General features: G+C 30.3%; 1 protein-coding gene across 1 annotated transcript in view; it reads left to right on the forward strand.

Annotated features, from left to right (window-relative positions):
• The window catches only part of LOC107447604 (B-cell receptor CD22-like), a 401,378-nt gene that overhangs the window by 218,684 nt on the left and 157,816 nt on the right, over positions 1–24,878 (forward strand). The window contains exon 3 of the mRNA XM_071177281.1: positions 19,094–19,420. Within this exon, the coding sequence (XP_071033382.1) occupies positions 19,094–19,420 (327 nt within the window). The remainder of the gene's footprint in view (positions 1–19,093; positions 19,421–24,878) is intronic.

Here is a 24,878-nt window from a genome sequence, read left to right on the forward strand (position 1 = left end):
TAATCATATTTTTAAATATAAACAGTTATTTGTAACGGCAATGAAATTATTTTCAAAACATTTTAATTAGCAAAATTTTTTTAAATGTTGTCCAATATAGTTAATATTGGATCTTAAGAAGTTAAAGGAATGCCGATAAGCATTACATTTTAATATTTTCATAGCGAAAGGAATGCCTTATCATTCGAAATAATATTTGGCTCTTGTTGAATATCATTGGTACAATTTTTTTAAAAATCCAATATTGAATACATTAAATTATACTTTTTTGTGAAAAAAACTACCTTTTCTCATGGTAAAACAATTCAAGTTATCGCTGCACACTTAGAATTTCCATTCTAAAATTACGGTAAAATTACCGGCAGCTGTCGGTCCATCCAATAAACCATAAAATTTGCGGTAAAGAATATTTTTACCTTTATGGTTTTGAAACTGTTTGCGACTAGTATGTTTAAAAAAAACAGGAATGCAAAACTATAAGTTTTTTTAACCAATTACAACTAGCATGGTTTTACAACCGTGAAAAGGAAATTTTACAGGACATTGGAGTAGGCTTTTCGTTAGGTAATAGACATAGGAGTTTGGTTCAGTTACATTTTATCAAATGCGTGGGTTTTGGTTTAATTAGTTTATCTGGTTGTTTCACTTATCGTATGAAATGAGAAATACTAAGCTTTTTTTTGTTTTGCAGCTTTATGGTGCTGTTATCTATGCGTGAATTAGAGTATCATATTCTAATAGTCCAGGGACACAAACTGGAGAGTGTAGGATACTAGAAACACTTCATAAGTTGAAGGAAACGGAGAAAAGATTGTGTTTTCAACTCTGGGTCTTGAACCCTCGTTCTAACAGTCATGAGACTAGACTAGCAGATTAGTCCTTTCGGCTATATGTACCAGCTGCTAGGAACTAAATAACTTCATTGGATAGCCTAGTTGGAGAGTTAAATTACGGTTATTTAACGGTATTAGGTGAAAGCAGTTATAGAACTGTTTTTATCGCAATTAGCAGTTTGATTACCATCTTATCTATGGTTATTTGACTGTTTTGTTTGAATATAGTAAAATAACAATTAAAAAAATTGTTATATAACCATTTTTCCGTGAACTTTGTCACAGTGTGACTAGAAAAGTTTTATTTCCTTTAAAAAGTTGAAATAAATATTATTATTAGTTTTCAGTTTTAGAACCAGAAAACACATTTTTGCTTTCCGTCTGCTATTCAGCTTTGAGAAGAAAATTAATTATTTAAAATTCGTCGGATGCTTTCATAGATTAAAATTTCATATTTCTTTCGCGTTTGATTTGAAGTATGTCTAAATTTAATTTTTTTCCGCTTATGAAAATATTTTCAATCCAAAACACGGAATGAGCATATTCCAAAAAGAAAAATTTTATTGTTGTAATAATTTGTTTCAAATTGTTGTTTTCGTGATAAAAATTGCTATTCGCTGTAGTCTAAATGTTTATTTAGCTGAAAGATAAATTATTCTCTTTTTAGTGAATGGATGTTTTTGTAAGCCTGGCTTTATCATGTTATGAATATAAAGGAAAGCAATTTCCTGCTTTATGATAAAATGTTTCATTCTTTTAAATATAAATGAAGCAAATTTAATAAATGGTTATTTTATTGTATTACGATTTTCTTAAAAGGTACTTTTAGTATCGGCACAAAAACTTCAAACGCAGTTATTTGAGCAGTTACAAATTAAATTATGAATACACATCTTGTTTAATAGCTTTTTTTTAATATGGGAAATTTTACAATCTTATTTGAAATAAATGACTGGGAGTTGTGTTCCTTAAAATATTTAGTTTTGAAAGCACCTTTAGACTGTTAGAATTTTCATTTTAAAATTACAATAAACTAACCGTACAATTTGTAATTCAATTAACTGTAAAGAGTATCTTTTTAATTATGGATTGGGAACCGTTTACAATTGGTACAGTTAAAAAACAGTGAATACAAATCAAAACGGGTTGACAACTACGTGGTTTCAAACCCACGTAAAAAAAAGGAAATTTAACTGGATAGAGTTAGGTTGTAGTTTAGTTTTGTTTTGTCAAGTGAACCGTAGAATAAAGCTTATATAGTTCATCTAGTGGTGCAATCTATTGTTTTTTTTGTACTAAAAATTTTCAGTTATGCCCCCATCTTTAGGTGTTCGATGGTTTTGAGTTTTAAAAGTGCAGGGTCACCAATTGGACAGGACATAGGCAATCAGTGCAAAGCTTTAGAACCTAATAATGGCAAGCTGGTGATGTCAACTCTGGGATTTGAACCCGCATTCCGCAGGCCATGAAATTGACTTATTTGCCGTTCCGGCTAAAGGATGTATTCAGCTGCAAGGAACGAAGTGACTTCATAAGATGATTACTACACACTTTTTACTGCAAGAATAATAGGTATATACTGTTGTGTTAGATAACAGATAGAAGAAAGCAAAGTTAATACAACTGGTAGTTAGAAAACAAAGTTAGTAACAATTTTAGTAGTTATTCAACTGTTTTGGTTGAATATGGTAAATTAACAATTAAACGTATTGTTATCTAACTATTATTTCTAAGAAATTTTTAACAACGGGTAGGGAAAAGAGTAGGGATTGTTTGTTTTTATATAAAGCTACTTATTGTATTTCTAAGCAAAAGCTTTTCTTGGGAAAAAGTTCTTATTATTTTTTCATTGTCTTATACCACAGCAGAAGTCGATTTTTTATGAATGAGTTTGCAATTAGACTTTAAAATTGTTCACAAAACTTTCTTTTTGTAATCTTTTGTTCATTGTTAGCTAATTTAAAGAGACCATCACTTAAAACAGAAGCATTAATAATTTTCGGAATAGAATAATCTAAACTTTGTTTTAAAATTTTAATTTCGTGGCAACGTGCAATAAAGAGAATTAGCATTTTTTTTTTGATAGCCAGCATTTGATACAGAAATAAGTGGTATCATTTTCAGAATCAAGAATTACATGAATATTGTATTAAAGCTCGGTATTTTCGCATGATTGTGAAAAGAAATTTGCTTTGAATGAGTAGTTGTGTTTGACACTGTGAAGGACCGAAATCGTTAGTTGGAGATTTTTTTTCAGTGTATATCAGTAATGACATAGTCGCTTTTAGTAAATAAAGTATATGCTAGGTATGTTTTGATATTAATTTATTCATCACTATTAAAATATTTATTCGATATTTTAATATCCGATTAGGAAACACATCAGTGTTGTGAATACCAGGCAAATGTGGGATTAATATCTGATGTTCTATTTTCTAATGTTTTTGTAAGAGTAAAAATCTTTGTCTGTATTCCCTACACTGCTCAGTATTCCCTTCACTGATATTTTTGTTAAATTTAAGTTCCATTGCCCGATATTCCCTGCACTCGTCTTTTCCTATTATATTCAAATCAGGTACTAAATAATCAAATAAATATTAAAACATTGAATAAGTAACAAAATATAGAATATATATATATAGAATATATATACAAAATACAGAATATATATATATAGAATATATATACAAAATATGGAATAAGTGTTAAAATAGCAACGAATAAATTAACATCAAATCAGTTGTAACAAATATTTCTAACATTCTCTGAAGCGACTATGTGAATGCTGACATTCATTGGTGAAAGTCGACATTCGCTAGATTTCGGATTTTCATGGTAACATACGCATACTTGAAGAAACAACTAAGTAATTTATTTGTTCAAAAAATAAATAACTGAAAAAGAATTTCAGAAATACTTTTTTTCATTTTATTTTTTAAATGATTATTATCTAAATAATTTCTTCTTTTAAGAAGTTAATTTATCTTCTTATTATTTCAGTGTATGCTTAGAATACTGTTTACCTACTGTTATAATGCCTACTGAATACTGTTTTTATTCTAAGAATTTACTTTGCTCAATTAAATACTTGTTCACAAACTTCACAGACTTGGAAAATTTTGGAAAATTTTTGCTTGCAGGAATAATTTGCTAAGACAACATGTTTAACACATAAAACAAAGAATTACCCAACTTAGTGAAAACAAACGTGAGGGATGTATTTTCATTTCATTTAATCCTTTGAAATTTTATATATACTTCATTTATCAATTAAAATAAAATCCTTTTATACTGTTTTAGAAATGAAAATGTCTAGTAATTTAAATATCTCCAGATTATATTCCTTATTACACTTCAATAAAGTCATTGTTCTCAAAATCCTTCAAGCGAATATTTCCCCTTACATATCCTCTTTCGCATTAATAAACCAGAATAATAAATTAAAAGGCGGTAAAGGATATAGAGAATTATTATACCACGTAGACCTTTGGAGCATTGGCGAGCTTTATCAGTAATACTCCGCCAATTGCAGTTTTGGGCGGTCTAAAGTATGTGCACGTTCTGGATTGATTAATTCTCTGGGTAAATAAATAGCTTGTATAATGCTCTCGAACCAGTAAAGAAGTTTAAGCTGAGTCCGAAGACCCACTAGCCTAGATATTATTATAACTCTTCTCCCTAAATCAACCCGTGTACCCTCGAACATAAATATTCATTAATTTCAAATATGTAATGACTAGATAGTAGGGATTTTTGGAAGCACTAAATTCATTTTGCATAATTAATGTATAATCAGTAGCCTGCGTTGTGAGGTTCTGAGTCTCGTTATTCCATTGGTAATAAATTAGATATATGACTCAAAATTATTTTTCGGTGAATTATTCTGAAGTCTTAAACGCATTATATTCGTGATCGAGTTATTGATACTCTAGCATGGCCTCTTTGATGCTTGCATTTTAATAGAGTTTGGAAAGAGTTTCATCGAGGAGGGAAAATTAAGTCTTAGTTCGTATAACTTGGCCAAGTCAACTAATTTGTTCATTTAAAAACTTTCCAAAAATATATCGTTAAGATATTTTCGTTCTTATGATTATAGATTGAAGGGTCATCGTGATGGTTTATAAATCGTTCAAAAATTGTCTTAGATGGAACCATAACTGCGCTTGTTAGAATGTTGCACTCACACAAATACAGTGAAAGGCATGAAAGTCAGTGCTCCGTGCCTCATCGCGTCTAAATCGGAACAGTTAAATGGAAGTGCTTACTGAAATTGGGTTCTTGCAACTCGAGGAGAAGACTACCACTGATACACTGACACGTGACCTGTGACCTTAAGGCAAGCTGATCGCTTATGAATAAGATGGTGTGTTAAAATTGAACTAAGTTTCTCCACATAAGTTAAAATATTAATCAATGTGAATTTAATTAAATACAACGCCGTATTTGCTAAAATATAATTTTTTTTCTCGTCCATAACTTTTACTTAACTTTAATTTATTATTTGTTTATGTATTTTATTTTAACCGTGATATATTTTTGTTTTGCGTATCTGGAAACTTCGATACATAATCAGTTTGTTTTTCTTCTACCGAAATCGGATATTTTTCACTCGGATATTATTCACTCGCATATTTTTTTCTTAGAAATAATTTTTCTTTTAAATGTCAAGAAAATTAATTTTTTGCGGTAAGATATTTAATTTTTTCTAAAATGGAGGATTTATCATTATTGGTAAATAAATAATATTTTTTTTGTTTTTAAACAAATAATGCTTGAGAAAACTGTGTTTTTGTATAATTTGTGCACGAAAAAAGTTGTAAATTTCAAAACATTTTGCAGTACACAAAATAAAAGAAATTAACATGCTGAAAAACTTTTGATTGATTTTCAACGTGCAACGTGTAAATTTTAAATGCAAATCAAGCCAAATGCGCAACTCAACTAAATTTTTCTGATTACTCTAAATTTAATTACTCTAATATTTTATATATGTATATATCTTAATGTTTGGAGGGTCTCACCTTACGCAGACTAACTAATTAGTCAACAAAATTTTAATTTTGAAATTAAACATTAAAACGTACTTTCATTACATTAAAAATATAAAGCTTTAACACGCTTGGGAGACCTACAATATATTACGATGGAAAACGTAGCTTGTATCGATTATGTAAGTTAATACTTTTAATAACTGAAAAAAATTCCGTCTGTAAATATGGACATTTAAAAAAATGACTGATTTTTTTGTCTTTCGCTATAACTATGAAAATATTCGATGGAAATAAACAAAATTTTTGGAGAAATGTAAATGTAATTAAAACATTTTTGATTAAAAATTTTTAGAAAGTTCGTTAAAAACTGCAAAAAAATAGGAGTATTTAAAGTAGTTCTTTTATGTTGCGCATACTCAGAAAAACTCACTTTGTTTTTCATAATTTTGTAGTGAATAACATTTGGCAACTAATGAAAAAGTTTGATTTGGATGTCTTAAAAATTTAAAAAGTTTCCAGAAATTTTCTAAGTAGTTTTTGTATTTTTTAAAAGAAAGCCTAAAACTATCAGAGGTTTTCCACAAATTTCATTTTGTACCATTAAACAATATTTATTCAAAATGAGAACAGCACTGTGGGGTCCTACATTAAAGTGTTCCTTTTGAGTATTTTGTTTTCTAATACCATCACATTTTGTTTTCCGGACATATTATTTCTTATTAAATTTCGTCAGATACGCAATACATTTTGGAGAAAACCCCTAATCTTCTTGAGCTTTCTTTTAGAAAACACAAAAACTACTCAGAAAATTTCTCGAAACTTTTTAATTTTTGAAATATTCAAATCAAACATTTTTTTCATTACTTGCTAAATTACAAATCACTGCAAAATTGTGGAAAAAAAATTGAATTTTTTCTGCTCATGCGCAGTTCAAAATAACTAACGTAAATACTTATAGCTTGCGCAGTTTTAAACGATTTTTTTTTTAAATTTTAAGTGTAATAAATTTTAAATTGGCTTACAAAATTTTACTCTGTTATTAAAAATAGCAGCTAAAGTAATTGATACAAGCTTATTGCTTCGTTTTCTGGCATAGTGTGTTCAAAAATATTTGTTTTTTTGCGTAATTTTCTGTTGGTCCCCCAAACCTTTGAAAACTTTAAATCTTATTGCTAAGTATGAAAAATTGCATGAACTAAGCATCTCTAAAGTTATAAAATACTCCTTTAAGCCCCTTCCGCTATTATAAAATACTCTTAGGCTATTATAATCTCCTTACGCTATTATAAAGTTATTAAATACTCCTTTAATCTAATTACGCTATTAAAAATTTCTTAAGAAATTTTTCATAGCGTAAGTGATATTTTTTTGTGATGAGTGCATCGTTAAAACATGTAAAAACATCATTCGATCTATTACTTCTAACGATCATATAAGTATATAACTCATATAAAAATTTTTAATTATTTAATATGCGAGCATTTGATAATTCTCAGTTATCATTGTAGAAAACTGAATTGAACTAAATCCAATTAACTGGAGTCAAGTTAAATTAATATTCAGCAGCTTGTAAACTATAATAGCTGTTATCAATCAACTGATTGGACAGTATGATTAGTATATACATAGTTCATAACTATTTATGCCTCCCTCCCACTATACAGTTAATTTATGGAGGAAGCAATTAGTTCATGCCTAATATAACTTACTGCTTGACTATAACTTGATAACATTTGAATTACTTACTATTATGTTGGTTAGTTTCAAAGCCGAAACTATTGGAAGATAAGGTCAAAAATTTCATGTGAAAACAATGAAAGAGATTAAGGGTAAAATTTGGGTATGTATCTCAAATATTGCCTTAATGTATAATTCTTAAGATATAGCAAGTATGTTAAGTTTATTAACTTAGGAAAAAAGTATGGTCAGAGCTACCAGAATAAGATAAAATTTACGGTGTTTTTGGCTCTATGAGGGCACCAGATAGGTTGGTAAATTTTACAGAGTCACTTTGCTAATGAATTTGGTAAAATTAGCAATGAAATATGCTTTTATAATGTGTGTGATTAAATTTAATAAATGTGGCAAAATTTGGCAATTTTATCACCATGCCTTTGGAGCTTGGAACAGAAAACATTCATTCCAGAAAATTGTTTTTCAGTTTTGTATTTCTTGCATGTGTGGTAATAGTACATATAATTATGAAATAATACATAAAATTATAATTCATTTAAATATTAACTTATGTGAGTATGAAGATTAAAGCCTTTTGGTAAAACGCTAACATATAAAATGAAAGATTATCAAATGATTGGTTTATATAATGCATATTTTGGTGTTTATTAACCAGGTGGATTTTTTTACCAGAAATGTCATAGAGTAGGGGAGAGTGGGGTCAATTGTAACATTTTTTACTTAACTATTTTTAATTAACAAAAAATTCAATATATTATTAGTATTAATTGACAGACGAGTAAAGTAGACTATCCTCTGCTAGAAAAAAATTAAATACATTATTTTAAATGTTATTATATTAGTTATTAACAATTTTTGACAGTCGTACACTTGTTACAATTGTCCCCACTTACCAATTGTAACAGTTCATAAATTCAACTAAAACATAGTTAATTATACATATTATCATAGTTGTGATATATTTTTTTATTGATCAAAATAGTAGTGATACTTTAGGGGTAAAAATAATAATGAGCAGAGACCTAAAGGGTTAAACTTTTAACTTTAAGGGGTTAAAAATTTTAATTTATGCTGTGAAAGGTGACAAATAAAATAATGCACATGCAACATAATATAAATGATATAGGAAACTATTGGTGGTTCTTAAAGAGTTAAGTAATGGTTTGTAAACATAAGATTATTTATTTTCAGCTGTTACAATCGTCCCTTTACTTATTGTTACAATTGTCCCCAAGACGCCATTTCAGCTTCATTTGTTAAAAACAATGCTAGTTAATTAGCAAAACTAATCTTTTTTTTTTTGAAATGTTAATTAAAGTGTCCACTTACATATTCGGTTACTAATTTTTATTTGTTTAAACAAAATTACTTTGTTACAATATAATATTCTAATACCAAAAAAAGTACTTGCGTGGCGTGAAAATATCTTTTGTGATGTAACTCTTTCAAAAGTACATAAAAATGGTTGCCATCAGGGGTGTACATGTAGATTTATTAAATACACCTTGTGCGCCACCTAGGAACCAAATCTAGAACCCGACACTCGAAATTTTTGCTCTGTTACAATCGTACCCTGTTACAATTGACCCCACTCTCCCCTACTGTAATTTTACTAGAATGTTTTTCTTAGTGTAAGAAATGTAAGTTAATATTGTTATGAGAATCTAAGTATTCTTTCTCTTCAAAGAAAATAAATATAAAATTTATTTTCCATTGAAAACAAAATCCATAGACTAAATTGATTTATAATTGATATTCATAGTTTATATTAATTTATAATAATCTCTATTAAATTAAATTTATTACTATGGCAAGCACAGGTTTCTTTTATTGAAAATAATGCATTTTGTTTCTTTCATTCATAATTCATTTTCGTTCAGCTTGATCAGTTTGTTCTTTCAGCAATTCTCAAAATAATGTTAAAACTATTAAAACGCATTGATCAATCAGTTCTTCGTTCAAAGCATGGATGGTCGATGTTAGACTTCAGCAACTCTCAAAAGATTGTTAAAGCTATGAAAACGCATTTGCTCAATCATGTAGCACCCCATTGGTAATAACCCTGAAATATCAGCTACGACGATAAAGAAATGACGATAAATTCAATTCTTTCGTGAATTTCAAGACATTATTTACTGAGAGACTACTTCAAGATTATCTTTATCGGCACTCTTCATTAATTTCGTAACAATCTTTATTATTAGACACTTTCGTGGCGTTTTTGCTAGCTATGAACTTTTGTTTATCAACTGGAGAAAGGAATGGGAAAATGCTCTAAAGAAATCCTTGGCCCACAAATCAAGTGAACAAAAAAAAGAACTTTTGTTCAATGTTCCTCAAAGATTGAGAACAATTAATGATAGCAATAATCTTAAATGACGATAAACATGCATGCGAAATAAAGTTTAACAAGTTTATGTCCTGTATTTTACTTCATATAACGCTCTATTCTATGCTCAACATAAATAGCAACAAAAGATCCACTTAAGCGCGGAAAAAAGGTAACATTCGTCCGTTGGATTGTACATCTACCTCAAAACGAACGGACTCAGAATTTTAATTCTGCTTAATTTTATTTCGCCAAACACTGGCGTAAATCGATACCACCCAGCTCATTTTATTTTCAAGTCACTCCTTAATGAAAAGAATGAAATTAAAGTTAAGGTTAATTTTGCGTAATTAAGTACTCTTTTCAAGTTCGTTCCTAACAAAGTACGCCCGTGTCAAAGACACAGTTTTCCTTCTGAAATAAATATTAATTATAAAGTGATTCAACGGAGCGAAATGCAAATTAAAAAGAGTTTTATTAATTTGCGGTTGTACATTGTTGCTTAAATGGATCATACACGTTGTTTTAAATTCGGTTAAAGATTTGAATAATTAATAATATTGTTAGATTTCATTCGGTGTTGATGAAATTACTGACTGAATTAATTGTCGGGCACTTATGGGGTTGCTTATTGTTGTCCGAATGTGATTATTTATCAAGTGCGATGCTGATCTTTTGTTATTGCGTGCAATTGGCAACAAAAGAATTCAAAGGAATGTTTTGGTCGCCAAATGAATGCTCCAGCTGCAATTATAATTATGTAATGTTAGTGAATATTGAGAATCAAATTAGAAATAATTAGAATGATAATAAATGGCGAGAATGATCAGGCGGCATGCTCTAGTACTGATATTTATATATTGTACGGCAAAACGATATTACTTTAAGAAAAGATCGCTCAAAGAATAGATTTTGCACACATCCTATAGAAAGCTTGTGTGGAAGTGCAATACGTTAGATTTTTCGATTGTGAACATCAGTCACGTAACAAAACTACGGCAGACAGTTATTGTTGTTAACAAAATTTCAAAAAAGAGATAGTTTTACATTAAAAGTGCTCGTTTAAGCTATTGAAAAGGCAACTGTCATTGGAATAAATTTATTATTTCTGATTCTTTATCTTGTCATTTTTGCCTGATGTCCGTAAAGACGCATATTTTATGCACAACTGATGCCCAACCAAGACTCAATAAACAAATAATCGTTGTAAGTATAATTCCGAATCTAACACAGTGTGATGTTCAAAATGGAAAATGCTGTGCGTAGTAAAAAAAATATAGCTTTCAAATATATATCTTGGCTTTCAATGACATTCAGAAAGGAGCGCTCATTTTACGTGAAAACTAGAGCTCAACAAACAGAATTTTATCACGAATGCAAGCTCCAGACTCTTATTGCTTGATAACAAAGAAAATACATTGCGTAGAACTGAAAGAACACTTGTCCACGAACTCAATAGACAATAAATTATCGCGGGCGAAGCACAGGGTTTCAACTCTTCCATTAGGGGAATCTAGGCAAGCTTCTAAATTCTCCAGAGACAAAGGGAAGAAAATTGTTTTTTAAAATGGTGGAAGCGTGATTAAATTAATAAAAGAATGGTCATCTTCACTTTCCGTTAGCTCCATATTATATAAATAGTTTTTCTGTTCACAAAGGATATCAATTTTAGAAAAAATAATACCAAAAAATAATAATTGTAAATCCGTTAATAAGACGGATTTGGGATTGTCATTGCCAATTTTCAATCATAAATATGATTATAGTCCCAATTCTTGTAAGAAAACGCTTTTAGTCGCAGCTATGTCATGTTGCGTAATTTTTCATAACAATTTAACCATACCTTATATTCCGATAGCTTGCATTAGAAAGTTTCTGGGTTCGAATCCCGGGCAAGGTATGGATGTTCTTTCCTTCTCTGTACTATCTGTCCTTACTGTGGGAACGACGTTGGCCCACCTAATATGGTGTCCCTGCACGAGAGGTCAACAAAATCGCCCTGTAAATGCCCGAATTGACGGATGTTAACACAGGCGGGCATTGGAAAAAAAATATTCCGATAGCAGAACTAGCGTATCATGATGGCGAATAGTTTCTTTTATAGGACGAAAGACATTTAGTTTTATTTTGCCCATTTTTACATAACATTTAATAATTGAACCTTGCAAAGTAAAATTACAAACTGTAAAATATCTAATTTGATGCTTTATTTTGGTGGCCCATTAATAGTAATTTTCATTCCATGTGCATTTTACTTTATCATTTTATAAGCCTAAAATTGTAAAGCTTTTATTTATTAAATTCATGAAAACCCTTTATTCTGAATACATTTTCTTTAGAATCAAGTCAAAATGGCTGAAGCATTTGTTCGATAGATAATTTCCTCGAATATATACGAGTAATATTTACATAGTACAATATCAAATTCCGCAAAACCACTCCACTTATGTTTGTTCAGCTGTGAGTCCACATTTGTCTTTCTCAGGGAACAATTTGTTCTGAGAAAAAGCAATGCGGTTCCCATTCCTAAATGCGTTTCTCTTTTACTTTAAAAGACGAAAAAAAAGAGATATCTTTCTCCTCTAGAAATGAAATAACAATGTAAATTGCTCTCTGAAAGAAAAGCATATTTCGAACCACAGCTATTCCAACCATATTCAGTAAATGGAGAAGGATTTCCTTTCCTTCTCCTAAAGAAGTCTGCATACTCAGATTCGAAATAACTTCTATTTCTTTTCAGATATTTCCTGCCTCGGCATGTCTAGACATGCTCCAAAGTCTTTCGCACGGAGGCATTGTAGAGGGTGTAAAGGAAAATGAATGTACGCTTCGATGATTTGAAGCTTTAGCACTGAGTTTATCTATAAAAATGTCTGTGTGCATTTGAATAAGAAACTATGAGAGGGTGTTTTTACAGGTTTTATTTGAGATTTAGCATACCTTTGAAGAAAAAAAAACTAAGTGGTTCTAGCTTCGGCTCGTTCCATACACCAGCCCTCGTGATTACTTCTCATCCATTATTGTCTTTAAATCGATATTCATTATAAAAGAAAAGATGATTTTGTAAATAAAGTATGTAATTGCTGTTATTTTACAAAAGTAGATTTTCTTAACATGTTAACCGTAAGGAATTGAATTGTGTAAAAAAATGGGTACTCAAATTTCACGAAACTTTCTTTGCTTTTGACGAAACCGGTTCGTGGTATATGCTCCGAGCAAATATTTTATCGACGTGATGAAATAACTATCGTCACTTCTTCAAGAAAAAAGTTTTGTCAAAATGAAACAAATATTTTGTCATTATATTTTATTGCAAAAAAAAATTTTTGTGCTTAATGCCGTTCCTAATAATCACTTTATCACGGGCACCATACAAATGGATACGTTTCTGAAACAGCAAGAGTCTCAAATAACAGAGAGGTAAATTACACTCATGCCAGAAGCAGGATTCGAATTTGGGCTCTACCTGGTATGAAACCAACAGCTGAACCACTGCACAGGCCAACCGGTCAACTTGATCGTCTCTTTATTTTCGATGATCTAGTCTTCATTCTAGTTTCGCCATTCTTGTTAACAATCTCCCACAATTCAAACTACGATGAGGTTTTGTAAATAAGGAAACATTTTCGTATTGCGTTAGAATTCGTGTTTCGTCACAAATCACATGATTTCTAGATGAAATGATTCTCAAAATTAACGAAGCTACAGTTCAAGGATTTCTAAGTCCTTCAATTATGAGAGTTTAATTTCTGAGAGTGCTGGATTCCAAAAATAATTGGAAATGACTAAGTTAACAAAGAAGGAGATACAATATGAAGAAATGAAAGAAAATTAATTTTACTCGTAAACAACACCCAACTATAAACTTATTTCATTAAATCAATTTAAATGGAAACTAAATATCTTGAACTGAACTCTGAGATAGATTTTAAATACTTCAGTACAAATATTAAGAGTGACGTCTAATATCTCTCAATCAATTCAAGCACAAGCATATAAAATAAAAATCTTGGGAAACATAAATAAAATTTTCTACATGAATGGATAGTTAGTATCTAAAGCAAAAACAAAAGTGAAAAAATCGACAAAAAAAGGTCTTAAAATTGCGATAATTTTCAAACAAATTAGAATTTAGAAAAATTGTTCTTTCAGCATATTAGGTTTCAACTTAGCTGCATTCTTATGGGCTGCAGGGCGGCTTACAAAGTATTTCCCATGACAAGTTTATTATTATAGAATCTTATTTTTTTTATTCCTGTGGTAAAGTCTTTTTCCTCAATACAAATCAGTTCATGGGGGAAAATTGGCTCCCACTTCAGTTTAAAAGTTATTTTGAAGACACCGAAATAATATTTGATAGATTAATGGGAACTTAGAAGGGAAGATGGGGTCAAATGTGGACATTTTTAACGAATTTATCGAAAAACCTTATAAGATATAATTTTTAACGCATAAAATATTTTTTAACAATAAATAGGATGTTATACTTCATTCCAGCTTACATCTCTACATAAAAAGCTGTTTAGTTTTTTTACCACAATATATATTTATATATTTTTTAAATGATTGTTTTTGTCCACGCCAGTCTCACTACAAGGCGATAGTGTGGACCAGATATGGGACTAGTGTAGACAAAATTGAGGACGTGTTAAGTCGTCATTCATTACAACTCAGAAAGGTATGTTAATGGTTTCAAGCTGTTAAGGAGAGGAAAATGTTCCTAAAACTTTATGGTTAATAGACTACTGCCGATAATTTTTGAATTAAAATTCTAGCAGTGTTTAAAATGTACGGGTGATATTATGTAAAGAAAATAGTCTAAAATAAGGTAAGAAGCAGAAACAAATATCATTGGAAGCAGAATAGTAATCGAGTAAATTTTCTATAGGATAGAATATTTCACACGTTTTCATTATCTTCCCGTTGAGCAATCATCTCCCGCGCCAGAATCGAACTCATCAGTGTGTGCAGTAGCGGATTCCAAACGTCCGTCCATTTTCAGATGCTTGCATTACAGGTGCATCCACCTGCTCGGCTTTAAGGAATAATAGAACATTAGCGCTCGTGACGTTTCCAAAGTCTCCATTGAGTTCTGGACACTGATTATGTGTCCGTAATCAGGAGGCCGCATAAATTCTCGAGTATTCAAAGGACTGTAATGGAGGTATTTGCATGGGGAACCAAACGAGCATGACCTTCCTCGCACCCCTTCAATCACTGTATCTGTAATCTTACCAAATGTTGCTACATGTTGATCATAGCATTAAGCCTAACAAATACTAAATTATTCAAATGGTATAAAGGGGTTTAGTTATAAAATAATTAATGAAGTCAAATCATAGTCTAATGAAATGCTGGTTTCTGTTGAACATTATTGCAAGAATTGTATTGATATTCCACATAGTCCTTAAATATGACATATGATATCCTACTTATTTTTTTCTTATATATTGATAGCGCAAAAAAAATTCTCCACACCATTCGGTTATAAGATCATAAAAATCTGTTTGTTTGCTTCGCTTTTCTCGTCTGTTTTTCGAATTTTTATCTCATGCGCGGTTTGACTCGTGCATTATTTTTATTTTTAATCACTAAAAAGTTTAAAAAAATTAAATTTTACTAGTGGGCTGCGCCCGCTGCTCGCTAACGCTCGCCAACCCCCGAAAATTGTTACGCAATCTTATATGGTTTGCTTTGCAAACCAAACTCGCTTCGCTCGCTACTAACTTAGTTGCATTGCAAATGCACAAAATTCTAAGAATTCACAGTAATTCTTCAAATTCATCTAACAACTTTTTTTTTTTTAAAAAATTACATCTTTTTAATAAATACTAAGTCATTAAAATAAATTTGAAGTCAAATAATTGACATGTAATTTGTTAAACGTATTAGAAATGTGCTATAATATAATTCGTGATATAAATCAAAAATCGTCAAACTAATTCGTAACACATAAATTCGTGAAAAAAAGCGCTTTCGACAAAATACTAAAATGGAGATCTATCGACAAAGACTACTCACTTCTGCCTAGCTTAATAGTATGAGATTGCCGTAGCTGATAAGATGAATTTCGGAAGAGATCACAATTGGTGAGAATACTCTCTCTGGTTATTTCAGCTTCCGTTTTAAAAGCGCTATATGTTGAGCCACCTCAGCTAGATTTGGCATGTGACATTTTTAGCGGCTATCATTGGTCAAGTTTCTAACGTTGCCATTCGGGGAGTTGTAATGAGGCTTTTTTTGTTGCCGTGTAAGAGAAATATATATATATAGATTTTTAATAAGCCATATGTTTCTATATAACATGAAAATAAAATTATCATACGATATACATCATTTGACTACCATAACCAGGAAAAGGTTAGGACCGCAAAAAGGAAAAAACTGTTTTTACTGTTTTTTTTTTTTACAGTTAAAACTGTTTTACTTCATTCCGTGTATTTGTTTCACTAAATATCTCATTTTTATATTAAAATCTTTCTTCGTTGTTATTACAAAAATTTTTAACAGTTCGTTACATTTTTCTACACAGCTTTCAGCACAAATTATACAAAAATGGCAAATTTATTCCACACTATCTAGAACTCTCAGTTCACGTTCATATACGACTGTTGCTGTTTTACGACAGTTATACTTTCTAGCTAACAGGTTATTAGAAACTTAAAACTACTCAAAATTCTTCCACCGTTATAGCGTTTCTGCTGTATTTAAACTTTAGCATTAAAGACAATGAATGGGTGTTGTCATAGTTTATACATATGTTATGGCACGCAATATCCTCATAACGATTGTTTCGCGCATTTGAGAAGAAACTGTGTTCAAGGCATCTGTTGTTTAAGAGCGGCTGTAGTAAATTTCCGTCTACCATAAAAGTATTTCCCCGTTTCAAATTTAGAGTTAGTTTTTACCATATACGTATCATATCCGGTTATGGGGAACAACTCAAAACTGGAAGGAGGTATGGTATATTTTATTTAAAGGGATATTATTTGGTTCCTCCTAATTAGCGTTACTGTTATTTAGACATATTTTGTTACTTAATAATTAAAAAGATGATTTGCGTTAAAGTTAGGGATATTGTAGACTGCGGGGTTAGTGGTAGAATAAAAGACTACTAACAGGAGAAAACTATGCAAAATTATTATCTATCGTATCTATTTTAAATTTTTAAAAATATCAGGAGTAAAGTGTATGTATATAAAAATCAAAGTACTTTTGCTCTAAATTGATAAAAAATCTGAAATATACAGACCATTCGATAAATAAATGACATTTTGAACCTTAAAAAAATTTATAAATAAAATAAAATAAGCACGGTTTGAGAGTTTTAAAAAAATAGGCCGCTTGCTGCATTGTTATAAGAAAAACAATAAATTTAAAAAAATACATGACGTTCAAAATAGTTCCAAATACTGTCAAAGGAATAAACGTAAGAAGCAGAAACGGGCATCCCTATTCTTCGGATTTAAATGCTTGTAATTTCTTTCTGAGGGGACATTTGAAAGCGGAGTGTACCATCCAGAATTCCAAACTCTTGAGGACGTTGAAAATAACGTTTCTACTGCAAGTCACGTGTATGTGCAAAATTTGTTTTCAGACAATGGCATATTATTACCGAAAAGGTAGACTGTATTAAAATTATTATTATTTAGTTTTTAGCGACCACCGCCATCTATATGGGAAATTTTAAGCTATATTTAGCGCTATGTATTTTTTGAAATTTATTGCATTTTTAATAGCAATGTACAAACAGTGCATTTTTATCTCAAACCATTTTTTTTTTTTAATTTACGTTCAAAGTTTCTCATCCATTTAGTAGACATCCAGTATAGCACACATATTATGACCATTGTTGAACAGCCAACTCAATTTAGAGTTTACGACTACCAATGTTCAACTCCGTAGCCTTGTAATTTTGAACCCAATCCGAAAGTTCAGGGAACTCCTGGATCAAGTATTCGGAGAAATTTACTTCGTAGAGGACTTTTTGATAGAACTAACCTGCATTTGCGTTACATGGTGAAAATATCCCACTGTTAGCCTGACGGCAAGGGGAATCTAATCCATGATCCGACTACCACTGAGGATATTTTACGTCAGCACTGCGGTCGATGCTAGCCGGGTGTTTAATACGAATCAACCAACCATTCCTGGGATTTGAATCCGTTTCGCTTCATTGGGAGGCAAGCGCTCTATCCCGTGAGCCANGTTACATGGTGAAAATATCCCACTGTTAGCCTGACGGCAAGGGGAATCTAACCCATGATCCGTCTACCACTGAGGATATTTTACGTCAGCACTGCGGTCGGTGCTAGCCGGGTATTTAATTCGAATCAACCAACCATTGCTGGGATTCAAATCCGTTTCGCTTCATTGGGAGGCAAGCGCTCTATCCCGTGAGCAACCACGTCTTGTATATTACCCATAGAGAAAAGAAATTAAAATATGAAAAAGCTGTCATTTATGAGCAGATTATCTTTTTTTAATGTGAAAACTGAATTTTCATCTCGGCATATTTTTTCAACATCACTTCATTCATTTTCACTTCATTTTTTACTTAACTCCTCCCATTTTCCAATTAATTCCCTTTTTTAAAAAATTTAACTTCATATTCAATTCTGCCATGCACTGCAGGAATCCTTTTCAAAACTATGCAAAATTATGCGCATTTAAGATGTTTAATCATATAAAATATGTGCAATAATCACGTCACTTGTCAAGTCCAAAATAGTTTTGCACTAGCATTTAATTAGGGGCATATGTTGTTGAGCACCAAAATTACTACTTCCATTAAAATTTCTACTGAATTTCAGATGTCTAACCTTCCGAACAAACCGTTATTATTAATCTTGGTCAGATTTCTCTTTCTGTTCTGGCGCTTATAAAATTTCGAATATTATTTTAGTTGTAGAACAATAATTTATTTATATTTTAATATGTGAATAATGACAGCCGTATAGTTTTTTCTAAGACAATTACTATATTATTTAATCAGTTTAATCAGTTAACCAGATCAAAATGAAAAATACCAACAAAAACAATGTCTCGACAATTTTTACAACATTAACATTTGATTATTTTCTTCTTAAATCTTGCAAAGTGGTTGGTCTATTTTAAGGGATTTTGCAGTTTCAGTTTTATGTACTTAAAACTAAGAAATGGAAATTTTTCTGCGTTATTTATAGTAAAAATAGTACATTTTATTAATTTAATAACAAACCCAATTTCTTTCCTTTTGATTCTAGTGAAGCCTAAACCACCAGAATTGTACGTCGATGGTTCGCCAATCCAAAATGCCTCAACCCTTGGACCCTATACAGAAGGATCAACTTTCATTTTGGATTGTCGGTCGTCGGGAGGTCGACCACCACCCCTGGTCACTCTCTGGAATGCAACAAAGTCATTGTCAGCTAAAAGCCATGTCCAAACTGGAGAAGATGGGGCCAGTGACGTCATAGTTACAGCAAGATTTGTGCTTTCTAGATGGGACTTAGAATCCAAACTCGAGTGCCGAGTTCAAAGTAATGCTACATTAGCGCCTATGGTTAAATGGATTAAACTAGATATACATGGTAAGATATTTTACTTAATTGCTTATAACAGCATTCTCCAGTGCATATGTGTATAATTATAATCATGTACAAAATTAAGTCCCATTCACTCAAACAGTATGCTCTCCAGAAGGTCAACAATTAGCAGTTATTTTTAAACACCCTTTGTAAGGAGCTGTCATTACGTAAAAGTACTAAAACTTTCTCAAAAACTAAAATATAATCGCTTGAAATTGTTACATGAATCAACCCCCCTCGTAATAAGTATTTAGATACCCAAACACAGTATTAACCGAGACATAACTTTTTTCACCAATTTTATTATCAACAATAAGTTTAGTTAAATGCACTAAAATATGTTAATAATTTTCGCTAATAAAAATTAATGGTTAAAAACACTCCATACCATTACTGCATACCACGAAACTTTTCTAGAAACGTATAAAAAAAACAATATCTGTTATTTTTTACTTTATTTATTAGCCACGTTTTCACATTAAAAAGTTCATATCTTATCTTTCAACCGAATTAAACGCGTTAGAGTAAATTTCTTTCCTAAGGCCAGCGAATGAAAAAAATAAATAATTAAAAAATATAATAGCTGAATAAATTGCTTTCCGAAACTTGAGAATTTTTATACTGGTCCATTAATCTTAATAACTTAAGGCTCAACTTATTCCTCAGGCAAATGCATAGCCTCAGAAAAATAAGGAAACCACAGAAAAAAAACAAAATCTGCGCAAGGCGACTAGACGTAAGAGAATTAGCGGTGGAATATTGAGGAACAACGTGTTAACTAACATAATTCACAAGAAATAGTTAATGAATAGGTGAAAGAATTAGAGGAAAAACTTTATTTTACCCCCGAAGTATAGGCTTCATCATTAGCTTAGCATTAATTAGTCTTTTTCAACCGCAACCCGCTTGAAAAGGATATTTTTTCAGCTTAGAAGTTCATTTATTATTGTCTTGAGGAAGAAAAAAAATCGCCGAAAGTTTCTCACTGAAATTGAAAAGACTATGAAAGGGGAAAAAGAAGTACGGAGATTTTTCAAAGTTTCGCTTCAGTACACAAGGTAAATTTTTGTAAAAAAAATATGTATTTTTTTTAAAAAAGAAATCATTATCCTATTTAATCATGTATTTAACTTGAACAAAAGTAATTCATTTAATCGTAAAATTTCTTTGGCGTTTTGATAAATTAGAATACATTTTATGAACCAGTTTTTAATTTATGTATATCTCTAATTGTACGTCAAAATTAAACTTAATGAAGTCATAGCCTTTAACGAAAAAAAAATGTTTTGAAAATAGTAATTAGCTTACTTGCTTAAGAAATTGGAAAATAGCGTTTTTTTTTAAGCTTCAAGCTACTTTAAATTTTATTTTTACATTTGTAGCAACATTTGATTAAAATCTCCCTTTGCCTTAGTTGAGGTTTAAACAAGAGCACAAAGGTAAAAGTTACAATTTACGAAAATTTAATTTTAACATTGTATTATGTAAATGCTTATGAGGGTATGAAATTTCTTTATCGGTGAACAAGCCGAACTAATTTTAAAATTTATGACTATGAATCTTTTCTTCATATTTTTAGTAAAGTTTGCCAGGTAGTTACGTAAGCTATCAAATTATCGGATTCGGTTATTTTTAACTAACAATACTCCAATCAGTTCCTTATCAATTAAAAAAAAGACTTTAAATATTCTTCGAATTTCGGTCTTATCAGATACGATTTTCATATTCATTAGAATTTGTTAATCATTTAAGCTTTTAAAAATTTCCTTTCGCTTCTTTTAAATAAGTACAAAAACATGAGATGTTATCAAGCAATAAAATTTCACATTCGTTCACATTTCACAATTTTTCATATTATGATTTTTCATTCATATTTTTTCATATTTAAGGGAAAATTTTTACGATGGTAATAAAATATTACAACAGAAAATTTTCATACATTTTTTGTATTGCATGATAGCAACAATAGAGATATAAATATCAGAACTTTTCTTCATTAAAATTTGTATGATAGAAATTAAATATTTACAATACATTTTTCCCACAGACAGATTAGATGTCATATTTCATGTTCTTTGTTTGAGTTACTTTTAACTGACAACACTCCAATCAGTTCCAATTAATTTTAGAAGAACCTTAAATATACTTCTAATTTTGGTCTTATCAGATACGACTTTCATATTCATTAAATTTTGTTAATTAGTAGAACATTTTTTCAATTTTCTTTTCACATTTTTCAAAAAATAAATACAGGAAAATGATACGTCATCGTGCAATTAATTTTCGCACTCATTTAAATAAGATTTTCAAAAAACAAAAAAAAAACTATATTTGCCTCTGGTTGAATTTAAATACCCGTAACCAAAATCAGTTGGCATACCTTTGAAAAGTAAAAGAAATTTTAAAGCTATGATTCAACAAAAGCCCTTAACGTTTTGCCAGAAAAAAGAGAAAAAGAAAATTATTTCTTTTGCCAAAAAAGAAAAAAATCATTTTTGCTGACGCGAAAACCTGTTTAATAGCGATTCAATCTTATTTCTCGATTACACATATATAGATATATAAAAAGGCCGTTTTTCTATCAAATATATTTTTTTTTCCAACTCGGCAACTCCTCTAATCTTGCATCCTTCAAAAGCTCTTCTTGAAAGAGTCAATCTCTTTTTCCTTAAAGCTATTAAATTTTTACTTGGGAAAGCACTTGGCGAAGTTCATTGGCGTCTTTGTGATTATTGCTGATAACTTTTTTCCCCTCTACTTGGCTCCATCTGTATTTTTGAAATGAGTGGGGAAAAAAAAGGGAAAAAAATTAACTCTCGAGCAATTTGTTTCCAATTACTGGTCGCAAACCAGCAAAGCATTTCGGTAGAAATTTTTGAAGTTTTAAAAGCGGCGAAAACTCATTATTGTTAAAGACCGATAGCCTAGCGCTTTTAGGGTACTTTTGAAATTACAGAGTACAGCGAGGGAAATTGTTAATACGAAAGTTTAATTCGGAAAGGGAAAAACTATTTAGAATTGTCATTTATTTTTCTCTCGTTTTAAGGATTTCTTTTAACTTAATATTTGCAGTCAATGGTATTCGTTTCGTAATTTTTGTGATAATTGGATTTTTATTCGTAAGAGATAAAAATTGTTTTATCGGGAAGGATTTCTATCAAATTTGGCTGAAAATTTAATCTAATTTGAATGTGGATTTGCTTTATTTTAATGAATTAATTAATTTTAAGCTTTGAAATTTTTTTAAAATCATTATTATTAAAGGAAGTCAATGCTATTTTGAAATTTGCGGACACTAATAAAAGCAAGATCAAAGAATATTACTTGATGAATTACTTTCAAACAATGTTATAATACGGATGATTTAAAATTTGAAACATAATTAATATTTACATCATTAATTATCACTAAGAATCAAAACTTGAAACGAAAAAAAATTTCGTCTAACGGTATGTCACGTGTTTTAGAAATGAAACATCGGCCAATAAAGGGAATTTTTTCTTTATTAATTGAAAATTTTCTCTGTAGGGAATTTTTGCTTAAAAAATAACAAATTGTAATTTTAAACATAGATTTATTCAAACTAAAGTTGAAAGATTTCTTATGATTATTAATTTTTATAATTTTTACAATATTTTATGATTATTTATTTATATTTATTTTTTTACCCATTTTTAATAAATTGTCTCACCGATTTGCTGTTTCAATTAATTACCCATTAGTTTTATTCCTAATAGGAATAAAATTAACGGGTAATTAATTAAATCAGCAAATAATGCTTGCGTGTTCTCATTAACTGATTCATTCCTTTTTTTCTTTATTCATTTATCCTCAGGTATGTTTCCCAGACCGTCGCCAATAGCCCATTGTGCAATTCTAGTGCGACGCAATTAAACTACATACCTACCTACATTTTTCTTTATTCATTCACTCTGTCAAACATTTTTAACATTTGGCATATATTACAGTTTAAACGAGTAATATAGGCTATAGAAATGTGCTTAACTTAATAAATTGAATAAATATCCTTACTTTTCGTTAAAATTAAGATAATTATAAAAACGAGCAAATTATGATAGTTAAAGACTGAATCCTCTTTTTTCAGGCAAAATACCATAGATTTTTTATTTCATAAGGAACAATCTATTAAATTGTGTAAAATATTATCACTTTATAAAGTATTTAGTAATTACAGTAAACATTCGAACAAAACAAATCCATCACATACGTATAGCCATTTTCTTTTACCCTTTTTTTTTCACAATAAAAGATAGAGACAGATAGTATAACTTTTTTATTTATTCTGAAAGTGGTATTTCAATAAATTTGAGACATTAGACAGCATATTTTACATGGTAGGACAAAGGTGTGAGACGTAAGATTTTTTATTTTACACCGTGTTGTGATGGGTGTGAGACGCAAGATTTTTTATTTTACATGACGTTCCGATGGATGTGAGACGTAATATTTCTAATTTGATATGGCTTTCCCATGAATTTGAGATGTAAAATTTCTTGGAGTTCCAAATGGGTGTGAGACGTAAGATTTCTTATTTTACATGGTGTTTCAACGAATGTGAAGTATCAGATTTTTTATTTTACACGGTGTTTGGATATAAGTGGCACATAAAATTCACATTTTACATGATCTTCCCAGGGTGTGAAACGTAAGATTTCATATTTTAGATTGTGTTCCAATCTGTGTGAGACATTTTATTTCATATTCTACATAGTCATCCAATGTATACAAAATATTTCATCATATTTGAAAGAATGCAACAAAATGTGCGCCATACTGTGTAGCACACAATAGTCACTAAATAAAACTATTAACACAGCGGTTGTCTGAAATATAGCTTACTGTCTAAAATAAGATTTTACTAGTATGTATTGAAATTTACATTAAAGAAAGACCAAAGCCTTGAGCTACTGAAAGGAAGAAATAAATAATACGCAATATGATAATATAGGGAATAGAGTGTTCGCCTTCCAATGAGGTGAACCGAGTTCGAATCCCAGCGAAGGGTGGTCGATGCGAATTCCGGATCCGGCTTTGCACTGACCACAGTGATAAGTCTCCTTGATTACATGGTAATTACATGGAAGATTAGAGTCTCATTGCCGTCAAACTAACCGTGGGAGGTTTTTGTGGTTTTTCTCTCCATGTGATTATGGGGGTTAGTTCCACCACAAAGATAATTTTCTCACGATACTTGATCCAGGTCCCTTGTTTTCTGGATTAGGTTCAAAATTGCAAGGCTACGGAGTTGGACATTATTTGTCGTAAGCAAAACATTGGGTCGCATGTTCAACGACAGTTATTAAAAAAAATATTTATCTATATATGTTAACAGTTAGATTTTTTAAACGCCTGGACTATAATCTTTCAGCGTTTAGATTAAATATTTTGTTTTTTTTATTCTCAACATAAATAAGTAATAGATACTCAGTCTAATCGCATT

This window comes from Parasteatoda tepidariorum, chromosome 2 (genome assembly GCF_043381705.1).
Source record: "Parasteatoda tepidariorum isolate YZ-2023 chromosome 2, CAS_Ptep_4.0, whole genome shotgun sequence".
Classification (NCBI taxonomy): domain Eukaryota; kingdom Metazoa; phylum Arthropoda; class Arachnida; order Araneae; family Theridiidae; genus Parasteatoda; species Parasteatoda tepidariorum.